Source organism: Alosa sapidissima, chromosome 13 (assembly GCF_018492685.1).
Source record: "Alosa sapidissima isolate fAloSap1 chromosome 13, fAloSap1.pri, whole genome shotgun sequence".
NCBI classification, from domain to species: Eukaryota; Metazoa; Chordata; class Actinopteri; order Clupeiformes; family Clupeidae; genus Alosa; species Alosa sapidissima.
This window is the reverse complement of record NC_055969.1, coordinates 7,024,410-7,049,176: the sequence shown is the minus strand read 5'-3', so window position 1 is coordinate 7,049,176 and position 24,767 is coordinate 7,024,410. Positions and strand designations below refer to the sequence as shown.

Here is a 24,767-nt window from a genome sequence, read left to right as displayed (position 1 = left end):
CTGGTGTTTGAAACCCTCCATGTCTATTTTTCTTTGCCTTTTCAATCTCTCTCTCTGTCTCTCTCTATCTCTCTCTCACACCCTCTCTCCAAATGTTATCCCGGCTCACTAACACTGTAGATTAGTGGCACCTGCTATGTTTTGTGACATGCTGAAAATCGTGTTTGAGGAAGTTATTTTTTGCTCGTCGCTGACACCTGCAGCAAAGCTTCACAGCATAAAAAGAAAAAAAAAGGGTTTACAAAAAGGCCTCCTCCCCTGCAGGAAGTGATCACTTCCTGATCAGATTCACTCGGGCGAAACACTGCACTCTCTTTACACTGTCACATCTATTCTCATGACCATGTAGCAATGACGATGTCTTGTCCAGAAGCGGCTCTAACGAAGCACGATAATTGTGTTTTTTCACCAAGCGTCTGAACTGCGGTCCCAAAGTGTCACAGACTCCCTCCTCACCAAGCAGCACCACCATCACCACCAGCTTCCTCAGAACCCTACACCCCCCCCCCCCCCTCCCCACACACACCCCCCCCCCCCCAACCTCAGCTCCTGGCAGCGGGGGGAGTCTCCACAGGAGGCACTCTGTTCAGATGCTATTGATACGGCAAGTCAGAAGGGACATTATTGACCACTACGATTTGGTTAAATAAAGAAAGGGATAAACAGAAAGCGGGAGTAATGCCAAGGATTCAACATTGTGGTTACCGTGGCATGCTCACATGCCCAGTGTGTGCTAGCAGTATTTCTCTTCAAATCTCTCTTCTGAGAGCATTGGGATTTTGGGGGATGGTCATCCGTCTGATTTAGGAGTGTCAGGACAGCCTCATTTCACATGGTTTGGCATATCTGCATCTGCTGTGAGGCTTTGGCCGCAGGTGGGTGATGGCTCCCCGACAATACTTGGCAACCACTCTTCACTTGTCACCTCACAATGTACTTTGTCCACGACAGCTGTTTACCTTGACATCATCACACTGCACCTTGAAAATTGTTTATCTGTGACACCGTGTACACTGTTTTTTTTACCTGTGACATCATAACATCCCAAACGTGGCTGGAAAAGGAGGATGGTGTTATTGTACCCCGCTGATGTCATCTGTTGTTCTCTCCCTCTTTTCTCTCTTCTTCCCTACCGATCCCTCCATCATTTCTCTCTCTCCTCCTCGAGCAGCTTTCTCTCAAGCTGGTAAGCATGACCGTTAATTGCATGAACATTAACTAGCATGAACGTCAAGTAACATGTGCGTAACTAGCATGACCGTAGCATGCTCGTCGTCGTTGTCGTATTAACATAGCCTACGTCCCAAAACACTCTCCGTTGTTTTTCTTTTGTTTATTTTTTGTTGTGTCCTTGTTCGTCTTTTATTAGTTCGTTTATTAGTTTCTTTGTCTAGTGTTTCTATTTATTTTTCATTTAATGTCCACTATGTTGTTGTGACTTATTTTTTTTCTTTATTTTTTCATTTGAATTACAGGCAGAATATATTGTCTCACTTGTGTTGTTTTGTTTTTGCTTCTTTTGTATTTCTGTTTACATGTTTGTTTTTGCTGTCTTGTCGCCCTGTCTCCTTGGTGACTGTCCAACCCTGCCCCTGTGTGTAGCTCACACTCAATTCCCACATGCGGAGTCTGATTGAGGTGAACGACCGTCCTGTCTGTTTTTGTTTATGTCCAGCAGTCTGTCTGTGTCCTTACAGTCCAGTTATAGTGACTGATGAGGCTAGCCAAGCCTGTTGCCCCACCCCACTGACAGTGTGATATGCGAGACTTCCTCTGAGCACAGCCAGAGAATGGAAACGTTACGTTTATCATCCAGTAAAAAAGAGAAAATAATTTATTAGAACTTTGTAATAGTTTCTCTAGTCATCATTATTTAATAAAATATTTTTTTCACTGAAAGTTCCTTAGTATAAACATGATTTCTGCGGATTATCAGTGACTTAGCTGGTCATGATTTGGATGAATTATTAAAAGCACTGGACCCATACTCTTGTATTCTACACAGCAGTGGAGGGGCATCAGGTAACTAATCTGTAATTGTGATGTGTATTAACCTGAAGGCTCAGCAACAGTGAATAGTGGTCCAGATGAATCAACCAACCAGTTCATCTCATCTGCTCATCATCATGGCATTGATCCCCTTCGTTTTCAACTCAACTGACCCTGATGTTCCATAGTCATCCACACAAATTTGGCCTTATACATTAGTGGATTGATCGAGGCACTTGATTGATTAATTAGCATTTTTAGCATTAGTACATGTGTTTATTTACACTCATGTGTGTCTTCACTGATTAACATTAATGAGCCAAAAATTACAGTACTCTAAATAGAAACATAATATCATAGAACATCAGTAACCAAAGAACAGACATATGAATGACATTAATGACATACATAAATCTAATATAGTGAGTTACATGCAATAGACAAGTAGTCTAGATGCCTAGCTATTAGCGCGATGAAAAGATGCTGCTAGCTGCCACCAGTCCTATTCAAGTGTGGAGGTGAATGGTGAGGTAAGCACAGTATGAGCTAGCATGTGCTCAGACACTCTCTTAGTTGTGTGTGTTCGCGTTGGTTCACAAGCATTGTGTTTAAAGAGGAATCCCTCAATGTGGCCTGCATTTGGAAGCATGTTGATGTTCAGTGTTGACTGTTGGAGCAGATTGATGAAAACCGTTTTGTGTTGTTGCATGTGGGCGGTAAGTGCTGCACTCTGGGAGAGACTGAAAGGGTAAGGTTACTGTGGTAGCAAGGTGACCTCCCTCTCCACTGTGACCTTTGAACCCTGATCCCTAGATAGGAAGGTTTGCTTGTTGGGTTGCAGTCCTGATCTAACCCCTCTCCCCATGTCCCTGGAGAGGAAGGAGAAAGCTGGCGAAGTGACATGCTAGTCTGAAATCTGCCCAGTGTATTTGTAGGTCCTTCCCAACCTATCCAGTCCAAGCTCAAAGTAATACGATGAAAGAATAGTTATGATTGAATTTAGTGTTTTGATCCACTTTATGAGTGTAACTGTCCTGGACATAATTTATTTTCAAACTTTCAAAACATACCTGCATAAGCCACATCCAATACACTTATCCACACATTTAGCACACACATATTCCTTAGAGAGCCTCTCTGTAAATGCATGGAAATAAGATGACTCACGCTCTCCCAGGATCGATATAATTGTTTCACCGTGGCTACATCTGCCTGGTCAGAGGAAATCGGCACTCCGCTGTGCCCCCGATCTTTCTCCTTAGTACAGCAATAATGCACTCAGCCCAGATTAGGATTAGGCTTTATCACACAGCCTTAGAAGGTTGAGTGCATGTCCTTACCTCACCTCAGAAGACTGCAACCACATTATCATTCAGAAGGGCGTAGGTAGTGAAGGGCTGGACTCCATTAATAGTTCAGTTTAAATAACTGGTTTGAGGCTTGTGACTGAAAAGGTGAAAGGTCATTTGGCTGACCTGTGAACCCCAGTAGACAAAATGTAGTGTGTGAGTTGCGGGTAACTGTATCCCCAGGTCTTTGAAAAGACACTTGATTGGATCACTAAATACTTATACTGATTGGATAATGCCAAACTATTAGCATGATATATTAGCATGAGATATTAGGATTGGAATATAAAAATGATTGTGGACATGAAGTGACAGATTATTCTGTATTATAGTATAGAAGAACAAAGTAGATTAAGGCCTGTAACGCTTTAAATAGTTCACACATTAAAGGGTGCATTACTCTGTAGTCTAGAGGGATATGAGCTAAAAGCTAAGAGGAAGTTATTGTGCCAATACCTGTGGGATTTCATTTGAAATGGACTTCTCTCCTTTTCATCTCCTCCTCCTCCTCCTCCTCCTTTTGCTCCTCTTCCTCAGGGCTCTGGACCAGAGGACTTCAGCCACCTTCCACCAGAGCAGAGGAGGAAGAAGCTCCAGGCTAAGATAGACGACATCAACAAAGACATTCAGAAGGAAATGGATCAGAGGTATAACACATACACATACACACACACACACACACACACACACACACACACACACACACACACACACACACATACACACATACACACATATAGGATCAAGTTTGACTGTGTGTCAAGTTAGGCATTGACACACAGTTAAACTAACAAGTTAGTTCAGGTTTTCCAGCAAGCATGTCTGAATGTATGTTTGTATACATTTGCTCATGTGTCTTTGCAGAGATGCTTTGACAAAGATGAAGGACGTGTACATTAAGAACCCTCAGATGGGCGACCCCACAAGTCTAGACCCCCGACTGGGTGAGATCGCTCAAAACATCGACAAGCTACAGGCAGAGGCTCAGAAGTTTGAGGTGAGCCTTCACACACACACGCACGCACGCACACACACACACACACACACACACACATATGTACACACACACACATTCCCTCTGTCTGTCTGTCTGTCTCTCTCGTTCTCTCTCTCTTTCTCTCTGTCTCTCTCTCTCTCACTCACTCACTCACCTCCAGATCTCACTGGGTTTATTGCTGTCTGTATGAATTACAGCCAATGAGTTCAGCGGTGGAAGAGACTAATAGCACACATGCATCTTGCCTTATTAGGACACAGTACACTCTCATTTCCTAACATGTGCTTGGCTCTGATCTTCATGTGTTTCTAAACAAATGAGAAGTGATTCGTGAAGCCAAGGCACTGTGGTTTTGTAACTGGGTAAAGCATTTCCCCACTCTGACTATGTAGTCTTGCTGTATGTCCGTATGTAAATATATATGCTTGTGTGTGTGTGTGTGTGTGTGTGTGTGTGTGTGTGTGTGTGTGTGTGTGTGTGTGTGTGTGTGTGTGTGTGTGTGTGTGTGTGTGTGTCACAGGGATGGCTTGCCGAGGTTGAGGGCAGATTGCCAGTGAAAAGTGACCCACCCAAGAGGCAAAGCGTAGTATTCGAGACTCAGAACAACGCACCCGTTACAGTTACCAACAACTGTGCACAGGACAGAGAAAGGTAAAGTACAAACAGACACACAAGTGTACACAAACGTGTACATAAGCACAAACACTGTATTGTATTTGTGTGTGTGCAATACAGCATATGGTGCTTTCATGAGTGTGTATGTGTGTGTGACTGTGAGGGCTACATTAATAGTTTATGTGTTTGTAGACTGTGTGTGTTTCTGTGTGGCTTTCACAGGGTGTGTATGCTTTGCTATAGTGAGTGAGTGTGTTTGTGTGTGTATGCGACTTTTTACGGCGTGTGTATGCTTTGCTATAGTGAGTGTGTGTGTTTGTGTGTTGAGCAGCCCAGATGGCAGTTACACAGAGGAGCCCAGCTCCGAGCCGCCGGTGAAAGCAGCCGACCCAGAGTTTGATGATGAGTTTGAGGAAGAAGAGACCTTGCCCACCATAGGCACCTGCAAGGCCCTGTACCCCTTTGACGGTAACCACAGCATACCATAACATTGTGTCTTAGCCACAAGTAGCATAGTCTAGGATTAATGATGCACAGTTACATTAGTCTGTATACATATTATGCATAAATTATATGCATAAATACCAGCTTGGAACAGCACAGCACAGCAATGCCAATTCTCTTTAGTGAATGAAATGCAGCTCAACACAAGGGCACTGTGCTTGCCATGATTATTACATACATACATATATACATACATACTCCATACATGTCAGAAATATACTATAGATCTGTTTGAGAGAATAATCATTTCCTAATTTGGGGCAGCCGTGGCCTACTGGTTAGCGCTTCGGACTTGGAGGGTTGCTGGTTTGAACCCCCGACCAGTAGGCACGGCTGAAGTGCGCAAGGCATCTAACCCCTCACTGCTCCCCGAGCGCCGCTGTTGTTGCAGGCAGCTCACTGCGCCGGGATTAGTGTGTGCTTCACCTCACTGTGTGTTCACTGTGTGCTGAGTGTGTTTCACTAATTCACGGATTGGGATAAATGCAGAGACCAAATTTCCCTCACGGGATCAAAAAAGTATATATACTTACTTATACTTAATATCTTCATAGCACCTTTACTAGTAGTAGTATGTGTAACTGTGCTACTGTGCTTTACTTTTCTTTTCCTCTTCCCCTGTGTTTCCATTTTTCTCCCTCCACCACTTCCTCCACTCAGGCACGAATGAGGGCACCATCTCAGTAGCAGAGGGCGAGTTGTTGTATGTGATCGAGGAAGATAAAGGCGATGGCTGGACGCGTGTGCGCAGGAACGAGGAGGAGGAGGGATATGTGCCCACCTCTTATGTGGAAGTCTTTCTGGACAATAACACCAAAGGTTTCAAGACTTATATTTAATCTGTTTATTCAGTTTACTGTTGAGGGGGTAAACTAAACATCTCTTTTGCCCTAAGTGTATTTAATGTGTGTGTGAGAGAGAGAGAGTATGTGTGTTTGGGACATGTTTGTAAGTCAACAAAAAGCTACTAAGTTCACAGCAACATATTATATGAGCTGTGCACAGTCCCTCTCTGCAGTTCTTCCAAGGTGCCAGTAGAGGGTGCCCCAGACCAAAACCTAAAGAGCTCTGAACTTTGGGGCATGCTCCTGCGTCTCAGGAACCAAACACTGGACACAGCCCCACATTTCTGAAATGTCACTGGTCACCAGTAGCCGCAGCTGGAGAGCTTGTTTTAGACAGGCAGGTAACTGTGAGTTTGCCAGACTGGTCTGTCTGTTTTGACTGGAATGTGTTTCGGTATGCATCTAAAAGGATACATGGTTACGATAGAAGTGTGAGATATATCAGCGAACAGATTCTTGTCCACTCTCATGTGAGATTGACCAGTGGCTTGCCTGAAAACTCATGAGGTTGCATGTCGGCATGAGTTCAGTGTGTGCATATCAAGTCAATCTTCCTTTCTTGCTAAAAGACTGTAAAGTCTAGAATAGTCATGATGCTCAATATGGAATGTTACAGCAAGAACTGAACTGTGTCATCCCCATGACGATGAGCTTGTTTTTAAATATTTAGCTAAACGTGTAAAGGGTCTGAATTTTCATGTTTATAAACTAAGATGTGAAGAGCTAAACAGAAGTGCTGGTCTCAGGCATAATGGGAATATTTGGGAATATCCCCCTGATGTGTTTCAGAGCCATGGAGGGACTGGTGACCGGGGCTTAGCCGGTGAGAAAGAGCAAGTATGAGCCTATAGTGTGAGACTTTGAGATGCCCTGCATGGGTTTGCTACTGTTGGGTGGCCAAGGAGAGAGAAGTGTGGAGCTCGATTGTGTTGCATGAGCCTCTTGCAAAATGCTGTGGGGTTGACTGTCTACTGTCTGCTGTGTTAAGAAAGTGTTAGGAGGGTGAGATTAACATAACTGTGCTTTCATAAAAGGTTTCCAAAGACTCCACATTAATGCATGCAGCTCTTACTACTGTGTTTTCACAGTGAATGAGACACTGGTTTACAGTGGTTGGTTGGACTACATCTGACATTGTTTGATTCATTTGTTTAGCGTGATTTCATAGTTATTGTGTGGTTGTGTTTATTTCTGTCCTCTATTAAAACAATGTATCTGTGTTAACATCCAGAGACTTGAGGTCCGTGTTGTTCATGCACTAATCGAGTTGGTGACTGATTTTCTGCAGTGCAGAACTTAACAGTATTTCATTCATGGCTTTGCACATTTTGCTCCTCCGGTGTCTTCTGCAATGTTATTAACGTTCTGTCATCGTTGTTTGTGCGTTTTCTGTTCCAGATTCCTAAAAGAGTGTGATGGCTCGGTGGAAGATGGAGGAAAAGCTGCCTGAGATAAACACTGCACTCAGAAAAGTGTACAGGAGAGATGGAGTGAGAGAATGACGGAGGGGAAGAGATGAAGAGAGCTGATAAAAGAGGAATAGCTGATTTTTTTTAAGCTTTGATACTCCGATCTATTTTCTTTTTCTGAATCTCTCGTGTGTCAGTGTGTAGCTGGCACCGTAAAAAGAAAAAAACAACCTGGGTCAAAATCAGAATCAAAAATCAAAAACAAAGTCAGCTCTCATACATGTTTTATAAAATGTTTCATTGTTTTTTTGTCTTCAGTTCAGCTCTGGTGTCTGTTACACGTGTTCTGTCGTCACGCTGTGTGTTGTCCAGTTGCGCTGGTGTTTGCACAGTTCGTCACACACATTGTACTGTTCTGCTGCTCCTGCTCTTTGATACCTTGGTTTTTGTGACCCTTGGAAAAACAGGGCCGTGGAGGCTGTCCAGGTAGGATCAGTCATCGCCACAGGGGGGCGCCATTGCATATGCATGCAGACGACTCACTTCTCTGCTCTCCTGTCTCTTCCTCTCATTTTTTACTCACTCTGTTCAGTTTGGTCTTGCAAGAGTATGCCACGGCGAGAGACGTCATGAGGGTAAATTATTAAATCCCACCCTAGAACTTTCTGGAACTGGAAACAAACTTCATGTTTAGCTGGAGGCCATAAGTCGGCACACACAGAAAGAGTCCATAACAGCTTTGGAATGACGGGTGTCGTTTCTAAAACCGAACAACAATGTGTAGTGTGCCAGTGGGATCCACAGTTGGGCCCTCTGGTTGTGCCATCTCCTTCATGCCAGGGTCGGGATTATTTCTTCCCATGTTCTCCAGTTCTCCTTCTGTTATCAGTTTAGCTTCACACTCATAAATACATCCCTCTATCCAGCTGGCTCAGTTTTCTTTCAGGTTAGGTTCACTTTTAACCTTAGTTTGTTTTGCTCTCCCTTCAGTTTTATTTGCTTATAGGCATCACCACTTAATCACAAGAACCTTGGCCACAATCATCAGGGTTTGCATCTCTGTTTCTTGTTTCCTTTGTCTATAATGTATACATTGTATGCATTAACTACAGATGTACTGTGAGTGAATATGAACAGGTAATTTGTGATACGCGTGTGTTGGCGTATGACCTGCTTCTGTTTTGGGTTTATCGGGGGGCCAATTTACAGATTGACCTTCACAACCTGGCTACTGTTCAGCAGTGTCTATCTAGCAGTTGAGTCCATGCACACATTTTCTACACAGTGAACCTGTGACCATGATCACCACATCAAGCCTTAAAGGGGCATGAATGAGAGATAGAACCAGACTCCCATTTTATGAATGCCATGCAATGTTATGATCTGTGGTATAATTTTTTTAACAGTGCGTTTGTTCCATTAGTGGTGAGTTGCTCTCTGTCCTCTTACATCTCTTGAAGGGATGTGAACATTTTAGATTCACATCGGTTCTTTGATGGATGATGGACTGTCTTATGTTACTTTGGGGCAAAAGAGAGATGTCTTTAGATCTAAATGCTTTTGTTTTGTAGCTGTTTTCATTCTTTTTTATTGCTGGAAATGTTAAATTGCACCTGAATCACGTATGCCCACAACCAAACCACACAAGTGAAAATAAGGAGTGCCACATCTGAGCTATAGAGCCTTCAGAGACCTGATGTGGTTTGGTGAGGATACCATGTTTTTATTTTGCTTAAAGGCAGAATTGTGTCTGGGAGATGTTTGATGAAAACATGTTTGTAAAATGTATTTACTTGAGGAACATTTCAAAAACCGATGACTGAAGTGCTATCGATCATACCACTGTAAATATAAATTCCAGAAATGACAAATATCTGAATTAACACGTATAGAGTCCAGCCAAGATAAACATGTGAACAGTGCATCAAACTCATTACTTCCGTGTTTCCGTCCAAATCAATGGCGACGCGTGTAGATACCGTCATGGCAAATGCTGTTGTTTTTCGCTGTTCTGTTATGTTGTTAGTGGAAGGGCTAAGGAGAGAGACTGCCATCATCAACACTAGCAGACTTCTAGGCAGTGTGATGTCTTGATCCACAGACACAGCCACACAACTGCGGGATATCAACAGGAAGTAAGACCTGCGTGATGCCCAACACACTGAGAGGAAACCACTGAGGACGCTCCTCCAGTCTCTCTCATGCTCATGTCATACACCTGTGGCCCCTCACTGTACAGATCGCTTGGCCACTCGGAAGCAGAGAGTATATATAAATATATAGATAAGAGAATAAACTAAGAAAAAAAGGAGAGAAAGTCTATTTTTAAGGTTTTAACTATTTGAAGGTGTCGTTTCTCCCCCCCACCCCCCTCAGCTTTGCTAAATTCAACCTTTTTTCTTCTTATTTCATGGTTCAGTTTGGTTTGGTTTAATGTCCAAACAATGTGTTTTGCACTTTTTTTTTCCGTTTGTTCCATTTGGTATGCTTGTTTCTCAGCACTGAATACGTTGTATTGTGTTAACTGTGCCAATTAAACATTCAGAAAACAAATTGTTATTGTGTGTGTGGTTTTGAAAGAATCTGCCTTGTATTAAGTTGATATTGGATTATCGTGATGCGTATGCTTACTATTCAGTTCAAACAAAATAATTTTCCCTAGATTAACTTTAACCAGAATATATTTCAGGTGCTTTGGTTTTTTCCCCCAGTCATTAAAGGATTTCAGTGGGAAATAGGGGAAAATGTCCCTAAAATAATAATTTGCACAGAAAACCAAAAACAAATGGGTTGTTGTTTCAGTTTGTTTCTTGCAAAACATGCATATATAATTCCATGTTAAAACGTTGACATAAAAAAAAAAAAATCACTGGAAGGATATATATTGTTGATTTTAAAGGACCTCCTTTTATTTAGGTGGAATTGGACATTTCAGATATTTGGTTCTAAGTGAGACCATTTGGCATATTTCAGTCAGTTTCATCCACAAATTAATCTTTCGTTTTAAAACTTCACCCCTTAAACACAATATATTAACAACACACTGACCCACATTAGAACAAACTGTAGGCTGTCACAATTGTGATGTCGAAGAAAGTATAAACAGTTAATGTATACAAATCTAAGAATTGTAGCCAGTTGCCATGAAGCTTTTCATCATTCATCCTTTAGATTAAACAAACATAACAATGATATTTCAAGAAGCTTTAGCCTAATTTTAGACCTCGTGAAACAGAGCACTTATACCCTGGTACCCGGGTTACATTTAACACTACACCCCTGAAAGCAAAATATGTAGTCTACAACAATGCATTACGCAGCCATGCTAAAATAATTAGATAATGTCAATTTCAAGTAAAGTCATAGCCTGCATACCTTGACAATTATAAAGATAGATAAGGCGCTGCACTCTCTTCCAAGACATTGTTGCCTGAGTGGCTGCTCTTAACTAAACTTGTTGTGGGCAGCAGACCATTTCATACGAAGAGAGATGTCGTGTTACGAGCTTGGCTATTAAAACAACTACGTTAATTCTATGGCGTCAACGCTACCGACAGCATAAAAGGTCTAATTAAGTATTTTACCAGTGTGTTGTTTTCTTTTCGAAGCGTTCATCGTACACTATGCACTTCCTGATTACGTCAATAGTTTGTATGCAAAGCCCGCAATGTAATTGGGCGACATAAAGCTGACGTAGCACCCATAATGCTTTGCGTGCCTTTGTATTTCCTAGTTTGTCTAAATAACTATAGTTTTTATATATATAGCAAATATATATAATATAGTTAATATTTAGTCTATATTTATACTATATATGTACGTCCAGTTTAATAGTCATTGTGAGTTATGAAGCTTTCAAAATCAGAAAAGGAAGAACATTTGAACATTACCCAACCCACCATGATAGAGCCGTTTGAGGAATATCAGTCCTATATAGGTGAGCTGATACACATCATTTTATCGTGTTGTATGAAAGGAGAGAAGGTTAGCACTCCCCTTGACAAGGATGGAAGAGGTCCTAGTGGCCTGCAACACATAAATGGTTAAGGCACTGCCACCTACTTCGTGGCATCTCTAACCAAGTTTTTCGACATTGCCTCTCATATAGAACGAAGGTCTTTCGTTTTCTGTTAGTGGAGCTGCCGTGTGCTTTACAATTACTACGTGGTCGCAATCATGAAACAAATAATATACAAACTGAATATGTAGACATCATGGATTCCATTTCAATTCCGCAAAGTTTTAACGATTTTTTTTTTCGATTTTAAATAGGCTACTACGGCTGTACAGTGTGTGCCCAGATAATTTGTAATAGCCTAATAGCGTAGGGTAGGCCTACCATAACTCCTGCACTCGTGCAGTCTTCAATTTGACCACTAGAGGTCAGCAATACTCCATGCAATTTAGAGCCGTAGTGGAGATACTGATGTAGTTGTCAGTTTCTATGTCTATTTCTGGTGCGACTTCCACTGGTGCGAGTGGAAATCTGGTGCGTGTTTTTGCCTGTAAGTTTTATCTTTTATACACGCAACTTTTAAAATCCCTTATAAATAGACAATTTTCAGACCCTTTTAAACCCTTTACAAATATTTTCAGAAATCTGCTTGATGTTAAGATAGACCAAACAACTCATCCACAATACATCGTCTGGACAGCATTCTGTCCTTATGTGTGTGTGTCTGTGTGTGGTGGAGTTTGTACGTTTATGTGGAATATCTGCATTGTAAGGAAAACCCATTCAACCCTGGTCTCCCACTGGTCCAACCATTCTCTTCCCCCTTGCCCCCTGCTTGCTCCACTGTTTATATGCTCCTATTGAATGAGTCAGTTGCACCTATATCTCCTAACACACACACACACACACACACACACACACACACACACATGCACGGATCATTGCACATGCAGCCATGCTGCTGAGCGAGCCATAATGTGTGTTTCATATCTTCAAAGCTGCGGGAACAGAGACATACTCATACAGCTGTAGAACAAGGCCAGAAAACACTATGTCATCCCCACATCATGACTCATGGGATTCTACACTCTGGAATAAGGGTGTGTGTTTAGCTCGAGCGGAAACACACTTTCTCTCTTTTTCCACACTTTCATCTGTCAAAAATAACAAGGGAAGAATATGTGTGTAAAGAGTAGGTCAAGTGTGTATACAGTCAAGCCCAGACTCCTCTAGCAACCAATAACCAATAATCAATAACCCCAATAACAATTGTGTGTGTGAGTGTGTGAAAGAGAGAGAGAGAGAGAGAGAGAGAGAGAGAAAGTGCTTTTATCCACACATTTTCATACCCAACAATGAACTCCTGTTTGTAGTGTTTGCATTTTGCATGTAAGTAACATTATGGCTTGTCTGTAGTTTTTCTGTTTAGTTCTTCACAGACACAAAAAAGGGACTTACTGTAATGTAACGGCAGGCAGAATTAATAGAATCCTTTCAGTTCCAGTGCAAATGGAATAAAACTGAATCATAGTGGCATAGACGTGCGGTTCATGTGTATGCAGGAAGGCCTTCAATTGAAGTCATGTTGTGGCTGTTCATTTTCTTTTGGCCTCTCTTACATGATTGACCACACATAAGGAAGTGCGGAGGAAAAGAAAGTTCCTCACGTGCGCTTGCAGGTCTCTCTCTAGCCCACTACTTCAACAGTTACTCCATTTTGTTTTTACATCCTTTTGTGTGATCTGATGCTCAATGAGTGTGTGAAGTGCAGCGGTGCTTAACTTGAGAGACATCAGAGGAGTTTGTGTAATTGCTGCCCTACTTCACGTCATAAGTGTATGTGTGTGTGTGCATGTGCAATTTAAGTCTCTTTTTAGCCCCCCCCCCCCCCCCCCCCCCACACACACACACACAATTTCTGCCTCCCTGTAATTGTCACTGTTTCATTTGCTGTTTGCAGGGATGGAGCTCAACAGAGCTGAAGGGAAAGTGCCAATGTTGAGTGAAGACAGAAAGACAATGAAAGAAGCTGCTGGACACAAGCCACAAATTTTCTGCTGATAAGATCAACAGCAACAGCAAGGCCTTGCCTGTGGTCAGTGCTTCTTTAACACACACACACACACACACACACACACATACACACACACACACACACATACATACACACAACAAACACACTTGTCATTCATTTCAAGCCGATAAAAAGGATTGAATTATTATTTAATGGCATACAGAAAACAGTGTATAGCTGGTGTTACTGTATGAGCTGACTCTTTGACTATATGTGAGGGGCCAGCTAGTGTTTCAGTTTGTATAGGATCACATGGGATGGATACCATAATCTATACAAGTGTACAGGTGTGTGTGATGTACAAGTGCGGTGTTTGTGTGTGTGCGCGCGTGTGTGTGTGTATGTTTGTGCATGTGTGCCTGTGTGTGTGTGTGTGTGTGTGTGTATGTGTATGTTTGTGCATGTGTGCCTGTGTGTGTATGTGTGTGTGTGTGTGTGTGTGTATGTTTGTGCATGTGTGCCTGTGTGTGTGTGCATGTCAAAATTTGTTCTTGAGCCATGTTCAACCCTCTTACATGTAACACACACACACACACGGGCACATGGATTACAAGACAGCCTGTTGGCCAGTATGGAGCATGACATTTTAAAACAAATTACAGCCTGTTGCTTCATGCCCAGCATGTAGCACTTAATCCTTGAGAGTGTGAGCGATGAGGACTCTGTTTCCCAGCACACAATGGGCTCCCTGTTCCCTCCGTGTGCTGTATGGTGTTCAGACATATTTGGAGTTTCTTTTTGCCCCCCGTCTCCTCTCATTAAAGTGTGAGCTAAACCTCACCACTGGGCGACCGCAGAGATGTCTCCAGATGGTCTGAGTGCTAACCTCTCTGCCCGGGCCCTCCAACTGCGTTTTTCTCTGGAACATTCTGGAACGTTCCGCCACAGAGCCCCAGACCGCAGGAGCAAGGGGCTGACCACAGGTCTCTCATCCTGCTGCTGGAAGTGTGGTGTGTGTGTGTGTGTGTGTATGTGTGAGAGAGAGAGAGTGAGTGAGTGTAAGAGAGAGAAAGAGAGAGAGAGAGAGAGAGAGAGAGAGAGGGGTGGGGGGGGGGCAGAGTTTAAAAGTGAATAGGGGTTAGACAGGAAAAGCACCCCTGAAACAGCAGGAACTGTCTGGACCAGAGATGCCGTGACTCCCTTTCCCCGCTCCCCCAACTTCTCTCCCAGAAAATGTGAGGAATGGGTGGATGCTTTTACTACCCCCCACCACCCCCACAAATCCCACCCTCACCCCCACCCCCTACCCCCGTAAATTATTTATTTTCTGTACCCTCTCGTCTTTTTCTTTCTTCTTTCAATTCTTTCTCTAGCCATGCCCCCCCCCCCCCCCCCAAAAAAAAGAGAAACATCACTCTTTCCCAAGTAATCCTGCTGTATGAAGATCTATGGCTTCCTGGCCTTGGACTCCTCCCAAGTTAAACATGTAGAACTGGCTATTCTCTTATTTGGCTGCCGTCCTTTCTGGGCCTGTCCACACGGAGACGCTTTTTAGGTTAAACGCAGAGGTTTTGCTTCGTCTTGGCCGAGCGTCCAAACGAATCCTGTAAACGCACTGCCCGAAACCGCACTTTTTTGAAACCTGGTCCCTAGGGTGACCACCTGCTAATAATCCCAAGGGGGGACAAGGGGTATGTTTCTGAGGGACAATGTGGGACACTGCCTGGCGCGACGGTGCCCCCACCTCACGGGCAGACTCACTGATAGTGGTTTCCCCATTTCTAGCACATATCCACCGTACATGGTATATTAATAATGCCCTCCCCTAAACATGTGTAATTGCTGATGTATCATGAATAGGCCAACCAATGTGTATTTTTTTTCTAAATAAAGATTCATAATACTTTGAACATTCAGTGAATTGACAGATGCACTTCCACTTACGATTTACTTTAGCTAGGCCTATTTCATTTCATTTATTTCTCATTACAATTTATTCACTTTAAATAAATTATAATGTAAAGAAGGAGCTATAAAAAACGATAAGGGGGAGGAAGGATGGTGAACTTGCATGTTAGTAAAGGCAGGCGCAGGGAAAAAAAACTGTTCAGTGTTCTGGGTAGCCTAACATTTCAGCCACCACTTGGCCTAATGTATATCGCAGTGGATAACGTTAACGTTAGTGAAGGTAACGGTAACGTTAAACCTCTTTCAAGTAGGCCTATGGCTAATGAAATCTCTGATCACATCAATCCACAGCAATGAAATGTATGCTTTGAGTGGTAATGATAGGTAGATGTTTGGTAGCCTATTTGTAGGTCCTTATGATTTCCAGTGAAGATAAACATCATTCAAACACTGCTCAAGTAGCTAAATTAAATGTGTGTAATTGGTCGCGTATGTAACTTTTCTCGACTTAGGCCTATACTTTGTTAAATTTAACATCCCCACAATTTAAATGAGAAAACCATGTTAACAAATTACCTACGACGGACCTTACACCTAGGGAGAGGGGGGTGTAATTTAAGTCATAACTTGTGTTACCAGAGCCCGTCTACGGATTCTCTGGTGTTACGTTGAAACTATTCAATTTGGTGCAACCCGATACATTTTAGTAACTCGTCAACTTAAACGTGCCAGTTTACGTTAGAACTGAGCTAAGATGGAACTTACGTGCAACCGGCTGCAGGATATAGAGCGACCAAATTTTTCTTGAGCAAGCATTGATTATGCGTGACACAGTCTCAATTTGCGGGACACATGAATATGGCTTCAAACGCTGTGCGCGCACGCGTTACGCGGGACGGGTGGTCACCCTACTGGTCCCAGAGTGGAAAAATCTGAAACCGTAGCCCGTTTGAATTCGTTTAGATAGCGAAACCGCACATCCTGCTTGCGTATCGATGATGTCATCGCCACACCTCAGCTGCCCTGGACTTGCACTTATAGTATTGCCTAACAATACTAGTTTTCATACATGACATTACCTACGATTACACTACGTAAGATAAATATCACAACTGGTGCTGCGCAGCGCTGATAGCTTATGACTTGGTGGACTGAACACTGTTTTTCCTGGTGTTTTTTTATGCATTCTAGCTACTGTCAGTGACGCGAGAGAACTTAAGTTATTAGGAAAGTGCGGTGTAAGTTTAGGCTACATTAATTTGTGCGTAGTGCCAGTGTCATTCATTTATTTTACATGTCTTACAACATATATAGGCTACATGCATTCTACACACTACAAGCCGATGGTAGCACACTGAATGCAAATGCGCGATTTGATGCAGGCAAAAGTATTGACTGTTACTAACAAAGGTTTTATAGCAATATTATAAATGTGGCGACAGAATAGCCTAGAACTTGGGTAAGCCTTGCGTTTAGTAGCCTAATTGCGGTGATAGCCAATGTGAATCACGGACTATCCTACAACCAAAGAAAGTCTTACAACACACACACAAAAGGTGATTAGTAGGCCTACCTGCGTTAGCCAAATAAAGGACGGGACTGCACCCTTCACAAACTGTAAAATAAAGTTTATTAGTTTTACAGTTGACTACAGTTGACAGTTCACCATCAGTCCACACAAACAATTCTGGTTTCCTTGCACTAGCCATTTCGTCGTAGCCTATTCTGTCTGTTTGTAAAGCACAAGTTTTGGTCAATTTCTGTAAAGAAACAGTGCCATCTATAGGCCTGGGATATGAAGTAACGTGTTGAGTCGTGTTGAGATGGATCCGTTTGGACGCAAATATTCTTGATACGGTTCCAGGGAAGACGGAGGAAAAAAAGATCGGTTTGGTATGTGTGGACTAGGCCTAAGTCCATGCCCCTTCCCTTCTCCTGCAGAACCTCCCCCTCCTCCCTAATGCTCTCTCTCCATTTGAAATGTTTCTTTCTGCATTTCTTTTGCTGGTAAGTCCAGTATCTCCCCTGGCTGGTTGGACTTTCTAATGCTCGCTTTGGTTTATTTTCATTTCTCATTTCTGATGCTCATGTCTTCTTCGTTCCCTTCAGCTTTATGTTGCAAAGATGTGGTTTTAGGTCCTCAAGTCAATGTCCCACTTAGCCAGGTATTTGTGGACTAGTCATCAAGCTGTCCCTATACAATAGCAGTTGTGCATTTACCTGTAACAGACATGTGCAAATCAATTCAAGATCAGAATGTTAAACTTACTTGTAAAGCAATGTTTTCTTATATCAAAGAATAACATAAAAGGAGTTTGCTGTTGTCATGTAGGGTAGTGATTGGGGGCAACCATGCTGTATATTTGTCATGTAAAACAGATGTAGTTTACAGAGCACACAATAATAGCCGCATACTATAGAAACATTGCTTGAAGGAAGTAATGGACTGGATCTGCACACACACACACACACACACACACACACACACACACATATTTACATGCACACCCACATACTCTCAGATGCCATCTCAAGAGACAGCAGTCATACCAGTCTGCACAGAAGAATGGGGTTGGTTCAGCTGTCTGCATGATATGATTGGTTATGAATAGCACACACAGGAATGTGATTGGTTCTGCAGACACTCTAAAACCGTGATCCAGAGGCCGTAAAAGGACCTGGAGGCTCGAAGAATTTGCCCGAGTTCCGAAGGCGGAAGAGTGGGAGTCTGGTAGGAACTGCACAGCCATTTGCACACACACACACACACACACACACACACACACACACACACACAAAGAGCAAACAGCTGAGGGCTAAATCAGCTCACTTGACCATGATCTCCTTCTACAGGTCTGACATTTCAATGAAAAACCCCCTTAAATCCCATCCCAGCACACAGACATGTGGTTTCTTATGCTATTACATGTGGTATTCTTATACTGCTTTCCTGTGCTGTTTACTATCTTAGTAACTAAATGGAAATTGTAAGGAATAGTGGAGGACCCGTGGCATGTGCACCATAAACCTTCTCAAACAAAATAAACGGCTCATCATGAGCAGCGTGTCCCATCCAGGCAAGAAAACTAGCGGCGGCAGCAGTCAAAGTGATCGATTTCATATTGTTTGCCATGGTTCCCAAGCAGAACAGCATTCCGCTAGTGATGTTGAGCGTGGCTGAGCACTGACCGTGGTTCAACTTTCAGAGTGTAACGCACATCAATGTCAGTGTAGTGACGCGACCATTATCCTAAGTTTCATTCCATTTGTGAGTCACTACTGGTGAGGACTGAGGAGTCTTTGACTTCTTGTTAGGTTGCAAAAAGGATTAGGTCCAATTAAATTTCCAGAAAAATAGCTCTATACTGCTGTTTTAGCATATACACAAAGTAAAAAAAGTCAAACTGAAAATAGCAAGGAGCACAAGAAAGAAAAACAGCAGCAACAAAGCTAAGGTCAAAGGCTGTGTGCTCCCAGTCAACCACAGCTCCTCCAGGTCCATTTCCTATATAATGGCCTTTTTCAATGACCTGCAGAGGTCATGTGCAATCAAAATAGAATGAAATACAAAAATGATCAAACAAATTAAGAATGGCTCCTACAGTCAGTTTATCGTATTCAGGAACCTTTCAGACAGTCTTATCTAGCAGCAAGGTTCTATATTGAGGTGGAATGTTTCTGTCCATTTTCCAAATTTATATTCCACATCACTGAGATACAACAAACTTTGTTTAAACTATTAGAATTGTGATGATCTGTGCGTAACATTACACATTGCTGCTGTCATTTCATTAGATTTCAGTATGGTCCCTTTCAGTATAAGTCCAAAGCATGGACTGTATAGGCGCTAGCGAGATGACTTCATTGTCTGCACCAGGTAGGGCTGTAATGGATTTTCCTTTCTCCCTTTCCACAGACTGATCTTAAACCCTCCGGTACTTTTGACATGCTGACATTCTTGCGTCCCCTTCCAACACGATATGCCTCCATATTCCCACAATTCGCTTGCCTTTTTAAGTTTGTGTCAGTTGAAATGGATCTTTTTAGAATCGTTCTCTGCTTCCCCTTTCTAAGTTGCTGTCATACGGGTCGGGCCGTGACAGGGTACGATTACACTTTTTGGAAAAGCATCTATGTTCTATTGATATTGGCCGAAGCGTTTGGACTCTCAGACCAAAATGATTAGTTTCAGATTGCACATATAGCCTTGCCCCTTGGTTGTCTCATCTAAAAATATGGTTCAGTGCACTTCTGCAAGAAGCACATCAAAAGAGCTGGAGACAGATGAGCCACCAGGGAGGAATTTGTTGGCGTTGTCCTTGGAGGAGCCTCACTGAACTATGGCAGAAATCTAAGTCTTAAAATCATTTTACCGTTTGGAGCAACTAATTTCCTCTCCTGCTGTGAAAGTTGTGGGCACGCTTCCTCCTCCTCTGCCTCATATTATCTCTCGCTCTCTTTCTCTATTCACAGTTTTTCTTGCTCTCTCACTCCCTACTTCTCCCACGCATAGCCTACATCAGGCTTGGCATCAGTTTGTTCACTCTGTGATTATCAATGGACTATGACCATATTTTCAAGAACTGATGTGGTATTTAATTGGTAGTGGGATGTGAAGTTGGTTGTGTGTGTGTCGAGGGAGAGGAGTATGTGAGTTGTGTGGTACTGAGTGGCACCATTGTGTTGTAATGTTATTATGCAACTGCTAGTAATTACGCTGTACTAATATGTCTATTTAATGTCAAAAGATCCAGCCATACGTATGTGAGACCTGTTTGATAGAGCTATGGGAGCATACCCGTGTGATGATGGGTAGTCACTGGAAGAAGCACTCCTTGTGGTCCCTAGATGGTGTTCATAAACAGGTCTGTTCTCTTTGCATAGTTGCTGTATCGGTAATGTATCCATTTTCAGAAACCTCTTGTTGCCATCATGTTGGATTCAATGATTAACATGAACTTCTACGGGCTGTAAACTGACCTGTAGTGTAGAGCTAGTGGGGCCGAGGTCACTTTGTCACACAACAATTGTATGGGAGGCTGCAGATCACAATATTAGCATAGAGAATGCGGTGCTTTTATGACAAGCCCAGAACAGAGTGTTCTCTCTGGTCCTGAGCAGCCAAGATGTAATACAATTAGTCATGATGAATTATATTTGATGCGTAAGTAACTGGCTTCAGTTAACTCTCCATGCCTTCCATGTAAAGTCACTTTAACCAAGTGCAGATAGTGAGCTGAAGTGGACACACTTAGTCATCCTACATTGATTTGGTCTTATTGACTCCAGAGTGGTTACATACTGTAAATGTGTTGTGGACCCAAGCCAGCCTCACCCCAAGCAGATGGTGGGGCAGTATATTACTACATTTGTGCACCCCTACCTCCTGTCTCATTGCAGAGGTAACCAAGTAAAAGATTGGCCGAGGTGGTGGAGACCAAAGCATGAAAGCATTTATATGATTTAGCCCTTTAGCCAGGGCCCCTCATTTTGTTCCATCGGTACCATTCAAGGGAAGTCTCATAGTGATATCTGGCCATGTTCGGACATGTTCGCCAAGTACATCTGGCAATGCTGATTTGCTTTTTTGTGTTTCATCACCAGAGCTATTATTGTGTGCTCTGTAAACTACATCTGTTTTACATGACAAATATACAGCACGGTTGCCCCCAATCACTACCCTACATGACAACAGCAATTGATGAAACACAAAAAAATATTTCTATTAAATGCTTATGCAGGGATACATTACAGATGAACAGGGGCGGAGTGGGGCACTAAAATCCACCGGGAAAATTCTGACGCCACCGGCCCCCCTCCCAACACCCTCCCCCTTCCCAACACCCCCCCCCCCCCAAACACGCACACACATCAATAGCACAAACAAAATATATATGTCAATTTAAAATACTAATAGGCTACGTATAGGGCTACATTTGGTTAAAGGAACTATGGATAGTGTAAGGAACTAGATATTTAAGTGCAGTATAAAAAGCTTTGTGGGTGGATGGACATTTCAAGCATCATGCAAGGACATATCTGGGTATCATAGCCAGTGGTGGATTTAGCAAATTGGGGGCCCAAGGCGAAGGTATGTATGCCCCCCCCCCCCCCCCCCATCCGATCCGAGAGAACGAAACAAAAAAGTAGCCTACCGACTGAATGGTGGTTAGGCAGGTAAAGCTAGTCCACAGGAAAGTAAAGGTTGGAGAGGAGAAAAAACCCTTCCCCTTTAAACCCTGCATACACTTCTTTACTCCAAAATGAAGATGGAAAGCAGAGAACACACAAAGTGTAGCACTTCACAAACTAGTCACAACAGCCCAACAGAGAACTCGACTCGCCCCCCCCCCCCCCCCCACCACCACCACCTAAAAAACCCTGGTGATGGCCCTTTAATTCCCCTTTACGCCTGTTTGCTTCTCTCCTACTCATACTATAGGCAACTTCTTGAAATAATTGTTTTAATACTTATATATTAATTGGTAGGCCTACACTTTAAATTTCTGTACTATCTTGTCATATACACCAGAACGATCAGGTGGCTGAAATGCAGTCATTTCCAACCTATATTCCCAACTGCTGCATCTGCTTTGCACTGCATGACATATCTGATTATAATTTCACCATAGGGTAGCCTACACAATTGTAGGCAATGGCTATATTTTGGATATATTTAGGCTAGGCTTAAATGTCACTCGGACAGACCGACAGAATTGTTGTTGTTTTTTTGGCTACTCCAGCCGACAGTCTGTCCTGCATTGACATCTTACCTAAACCTAAACAAATGTTATAGGCCTAGGTTTTTCTACTTTTTTTTACTTGTATGCTCGATTTTGAACTATCTACTTTGTGAATGAAGTTGTAGCCTACTTTCCTTTGTTCAATGTGCATGAAACAGGGACATGCTTGCCAGCATGAACGATGCTGGCAAGCATGTCCCTGTTTCCCTGTCATCATGTCATTGCTCTCGTCTTGTTTTTGCTGAACCTTCCAGTGAAGTTTTCTGAGCTGTTAGATTTATAAAACATCTACTTCCGTGTAATAACATGGGCTGATACCACATAAGCCAGTCGTAACTTTTATTATCGTGGGGTAGGCTAACGCTTTGGGCGAATTCGCGATGTAGGCCTAATTCACTAACGAAACAGGCATGAGAGGGGAGATTTTCTGACGTTTCAACAACGAAACAGAGTTTGCCATCGTTGCAAGAAATAAGCAAATTTGTCGCTAGATGTGATGAATACGAGGGAGACTCAGATGCGGAGAATACTTTTTATAGGCAAAGGGCAAATCCAGTGGCAAAATCCAGTAACACAATCCAGGTCATACACAGTTTCACAGGTAAAGGGCGAACAATCCAAATAACACAAGTCCAAGAGTCGGGGTCAGAAGGTACAGTCCGAGTCATACACGGTTTCACAGGTAAGACAAATAATCCAAAATCGCAGGTCCAAGAATCGTTGTCGGGGTACGGAACAAGGTCACAGAACAATAAAGTCATAAATCTCGCAATACTGCTATTATCACACGGCTTAGTAAGTTACAAGAGAAACATTACCTCACGCTGAGGCAAGGGACAGAGTCATTTTAAAGCCAGTGGCTAATTAGTTGATTGACTGCAGGTGGTTAGAACTCCGGCGAAGCGGAGCAGGACTGGAGTGGGCGTGGTCGACGCAGCCGACGGGACAGAGAGGGCTGCGCAGGCTGAACCGGCGTTACAGTAGATGCCATTTCTCTCGCTAGGGATGGCCAAAACTTAAACTAGCGACAGAATCGCTAAATTGTCAACACTTTCCCAGTCGTCCTTTGTGTTTATCTTTCGCGCAACGCACGTTACGGACTAGTCCATTTCATTGTGGAAGTAGGGGGTGTATGTGTAGGGACATAACCATGAACTGGACATTTTAACTACTACGTCAATGTTTTAAGTATTTCTTAAGAATATTATTACAATTTACCATACTTTAGAAGCGTTCATGATGATAAGGGGTTTTTATTTTTTTATTTTTAGGTTGGTTGGGGGCCCCATAGATATATATAGTGTTATATATATATCTATGGGGGGCCCCCCTACTAAGACTACTGGTAGGGGGCCCCAAACAGCCACCTACCTATGCCCAGAGAATGTCCAATAAGGGGAGAACTGCCACTCTCGGAAAACTTCCGGTTTCTGAACTGGTTGCAGTTCCTTCTGTGGTTCCACATGAGGGCGCTCGTCCACGAGTGCAGAATGCATGGAGGTCTATGGAGCTGTACCCCTCAAAATCCACTTTTCTTGGGATATAATTTTTTTTTCAAGTAATTTGAGTATTGCATTCGAAAGGGGAGGCAAAGAAAATACACTTGGTTGAGTATTATATTTTTTAAAGTCACTTAATTGCTCTAAAAAGCCTTTCAAATGTGTCAATGACGTCATTCATTAGCACAATGCTAGCGTGTTATGTGCAACAACGACCCAACCTGTAAGAAATCAAAAGGACATAAGTACTCGTTCATTCAACTTTTGACCTATAACCCATGTTGAAGTTATACAAACTACAATCAAATCTGAGATTTGTCAACGACAATCAGGTGAAAGAGACCAATTTAGCTGTCTAGCTCCATTGACTCCCATTCATTCTGCACTCATGGCGATCGCCCCCAGTGGAACTCTGGTGGAACTGCATCCAAAATTCGGTACAATGGGACTTAATGCGGAGTGGCAAGGCTCTCCGTAGACGGGCTCTGCTATGCCTCTATGTTAAGACCGCCTCTGATCATAGCACTCCAATAGTTTAAAAAATTAAAAAAGGCCTAGCCTACAGACAATGTCAACCTAATAACACAGGTAATTAAATAATTGAAAAACCAGGCACATTGAATAGGTTTGTAGAGAACGATTAAAGTAGGCCTATATAGGCTTACAGACAGTTCCAACGAGTTCCACAAACCATTTATCAACCTGAGTGGCCCATTAATTAGTCATGGGCTAGGCCTAGGCTACATATCAACATAAGACTTGCATGTGCTAGTTTCTGCCTAGCAATAACGTCAATGCTTTAGCTCCGCTAACCTTTCTCTCTGCCTTCCAAACAACAAGCAACCACGCAAATCCATCGACTGTCAAAAATCCTGTAGTTTTCCTCGAACTTGATCGCTTGTAGGGTCGTGCCATGGACGAGGGGGCGCTCATTTATCCC

The 24,767-nt window shown here is 42.8% G+C and overlaps 1 protein-coding gene and 1 non-coding gene across 26 annotated transcripts in view; both read left to right on the top strand.

The window, feature by feature from the left end:
* Positions 1-10,261, top strand: part of LOC121679904 (formin-binding protein 1) — a 72,217-nt gene extending 61,956 nt beyond the window's left edge. For 10 of the 25 annotated variants that reach the window (XR_006021465.1, XR_006021462.1, XR_006021467.1 and 7 more), the window contains 8 exons: positions 1,172-1,186; positions 1,603-1,638; positions 3,876-3,985; positions 4,203-4,335; positions 4,856-4,986; positions 5,279-5,418; positions 6,115-7,122; positions 7,698-10,261. Coding sequence is in view for 1 of the 25 variants with exons in the window: in XM_042058965.1 (XP_041914899.1) it covers positions 1,172-1,186; positions 1,603-1,638; positions 3,876-3,985; positions 4,203-4,335; positions 4,856-4,986; positions 5,279-5,418; positions 6,115-6,273; positions 7,698-7,705 (732 nt within the window). In the remaining 24 variants the exon portion in view is untranslated. Of the gene's footprint in view, positions 1-1,171; positions 1,187-1,602; positions 1,639-3,875; positions 3,986-4,202; positions 4,336-4,855; positions 4,987-5,278; positions 5,419-6,114; positions 7,137-7,697 lie in introns of all 25 variants that reach the window. The other 15 variants (XR_006021475.1, XR_006021473.1, XR_006021482.1 and 12 more) reach the window with 8 other exon arrangements.
* Positions 10,262-11,670: 1,409 nt separating this feature from the next.
* Positions 11,671-11,798, top strand: LOC121681112. Its single transcript, XR_006021988.1, has one exon. It is a non-coding gene; the product is annotated as a U6atac minor spliceosomal RNA (small nuclear RNA).
* The last annotated feature ends 12,969 nt before the right edge of the window (positions 11,799-24,767 follow it).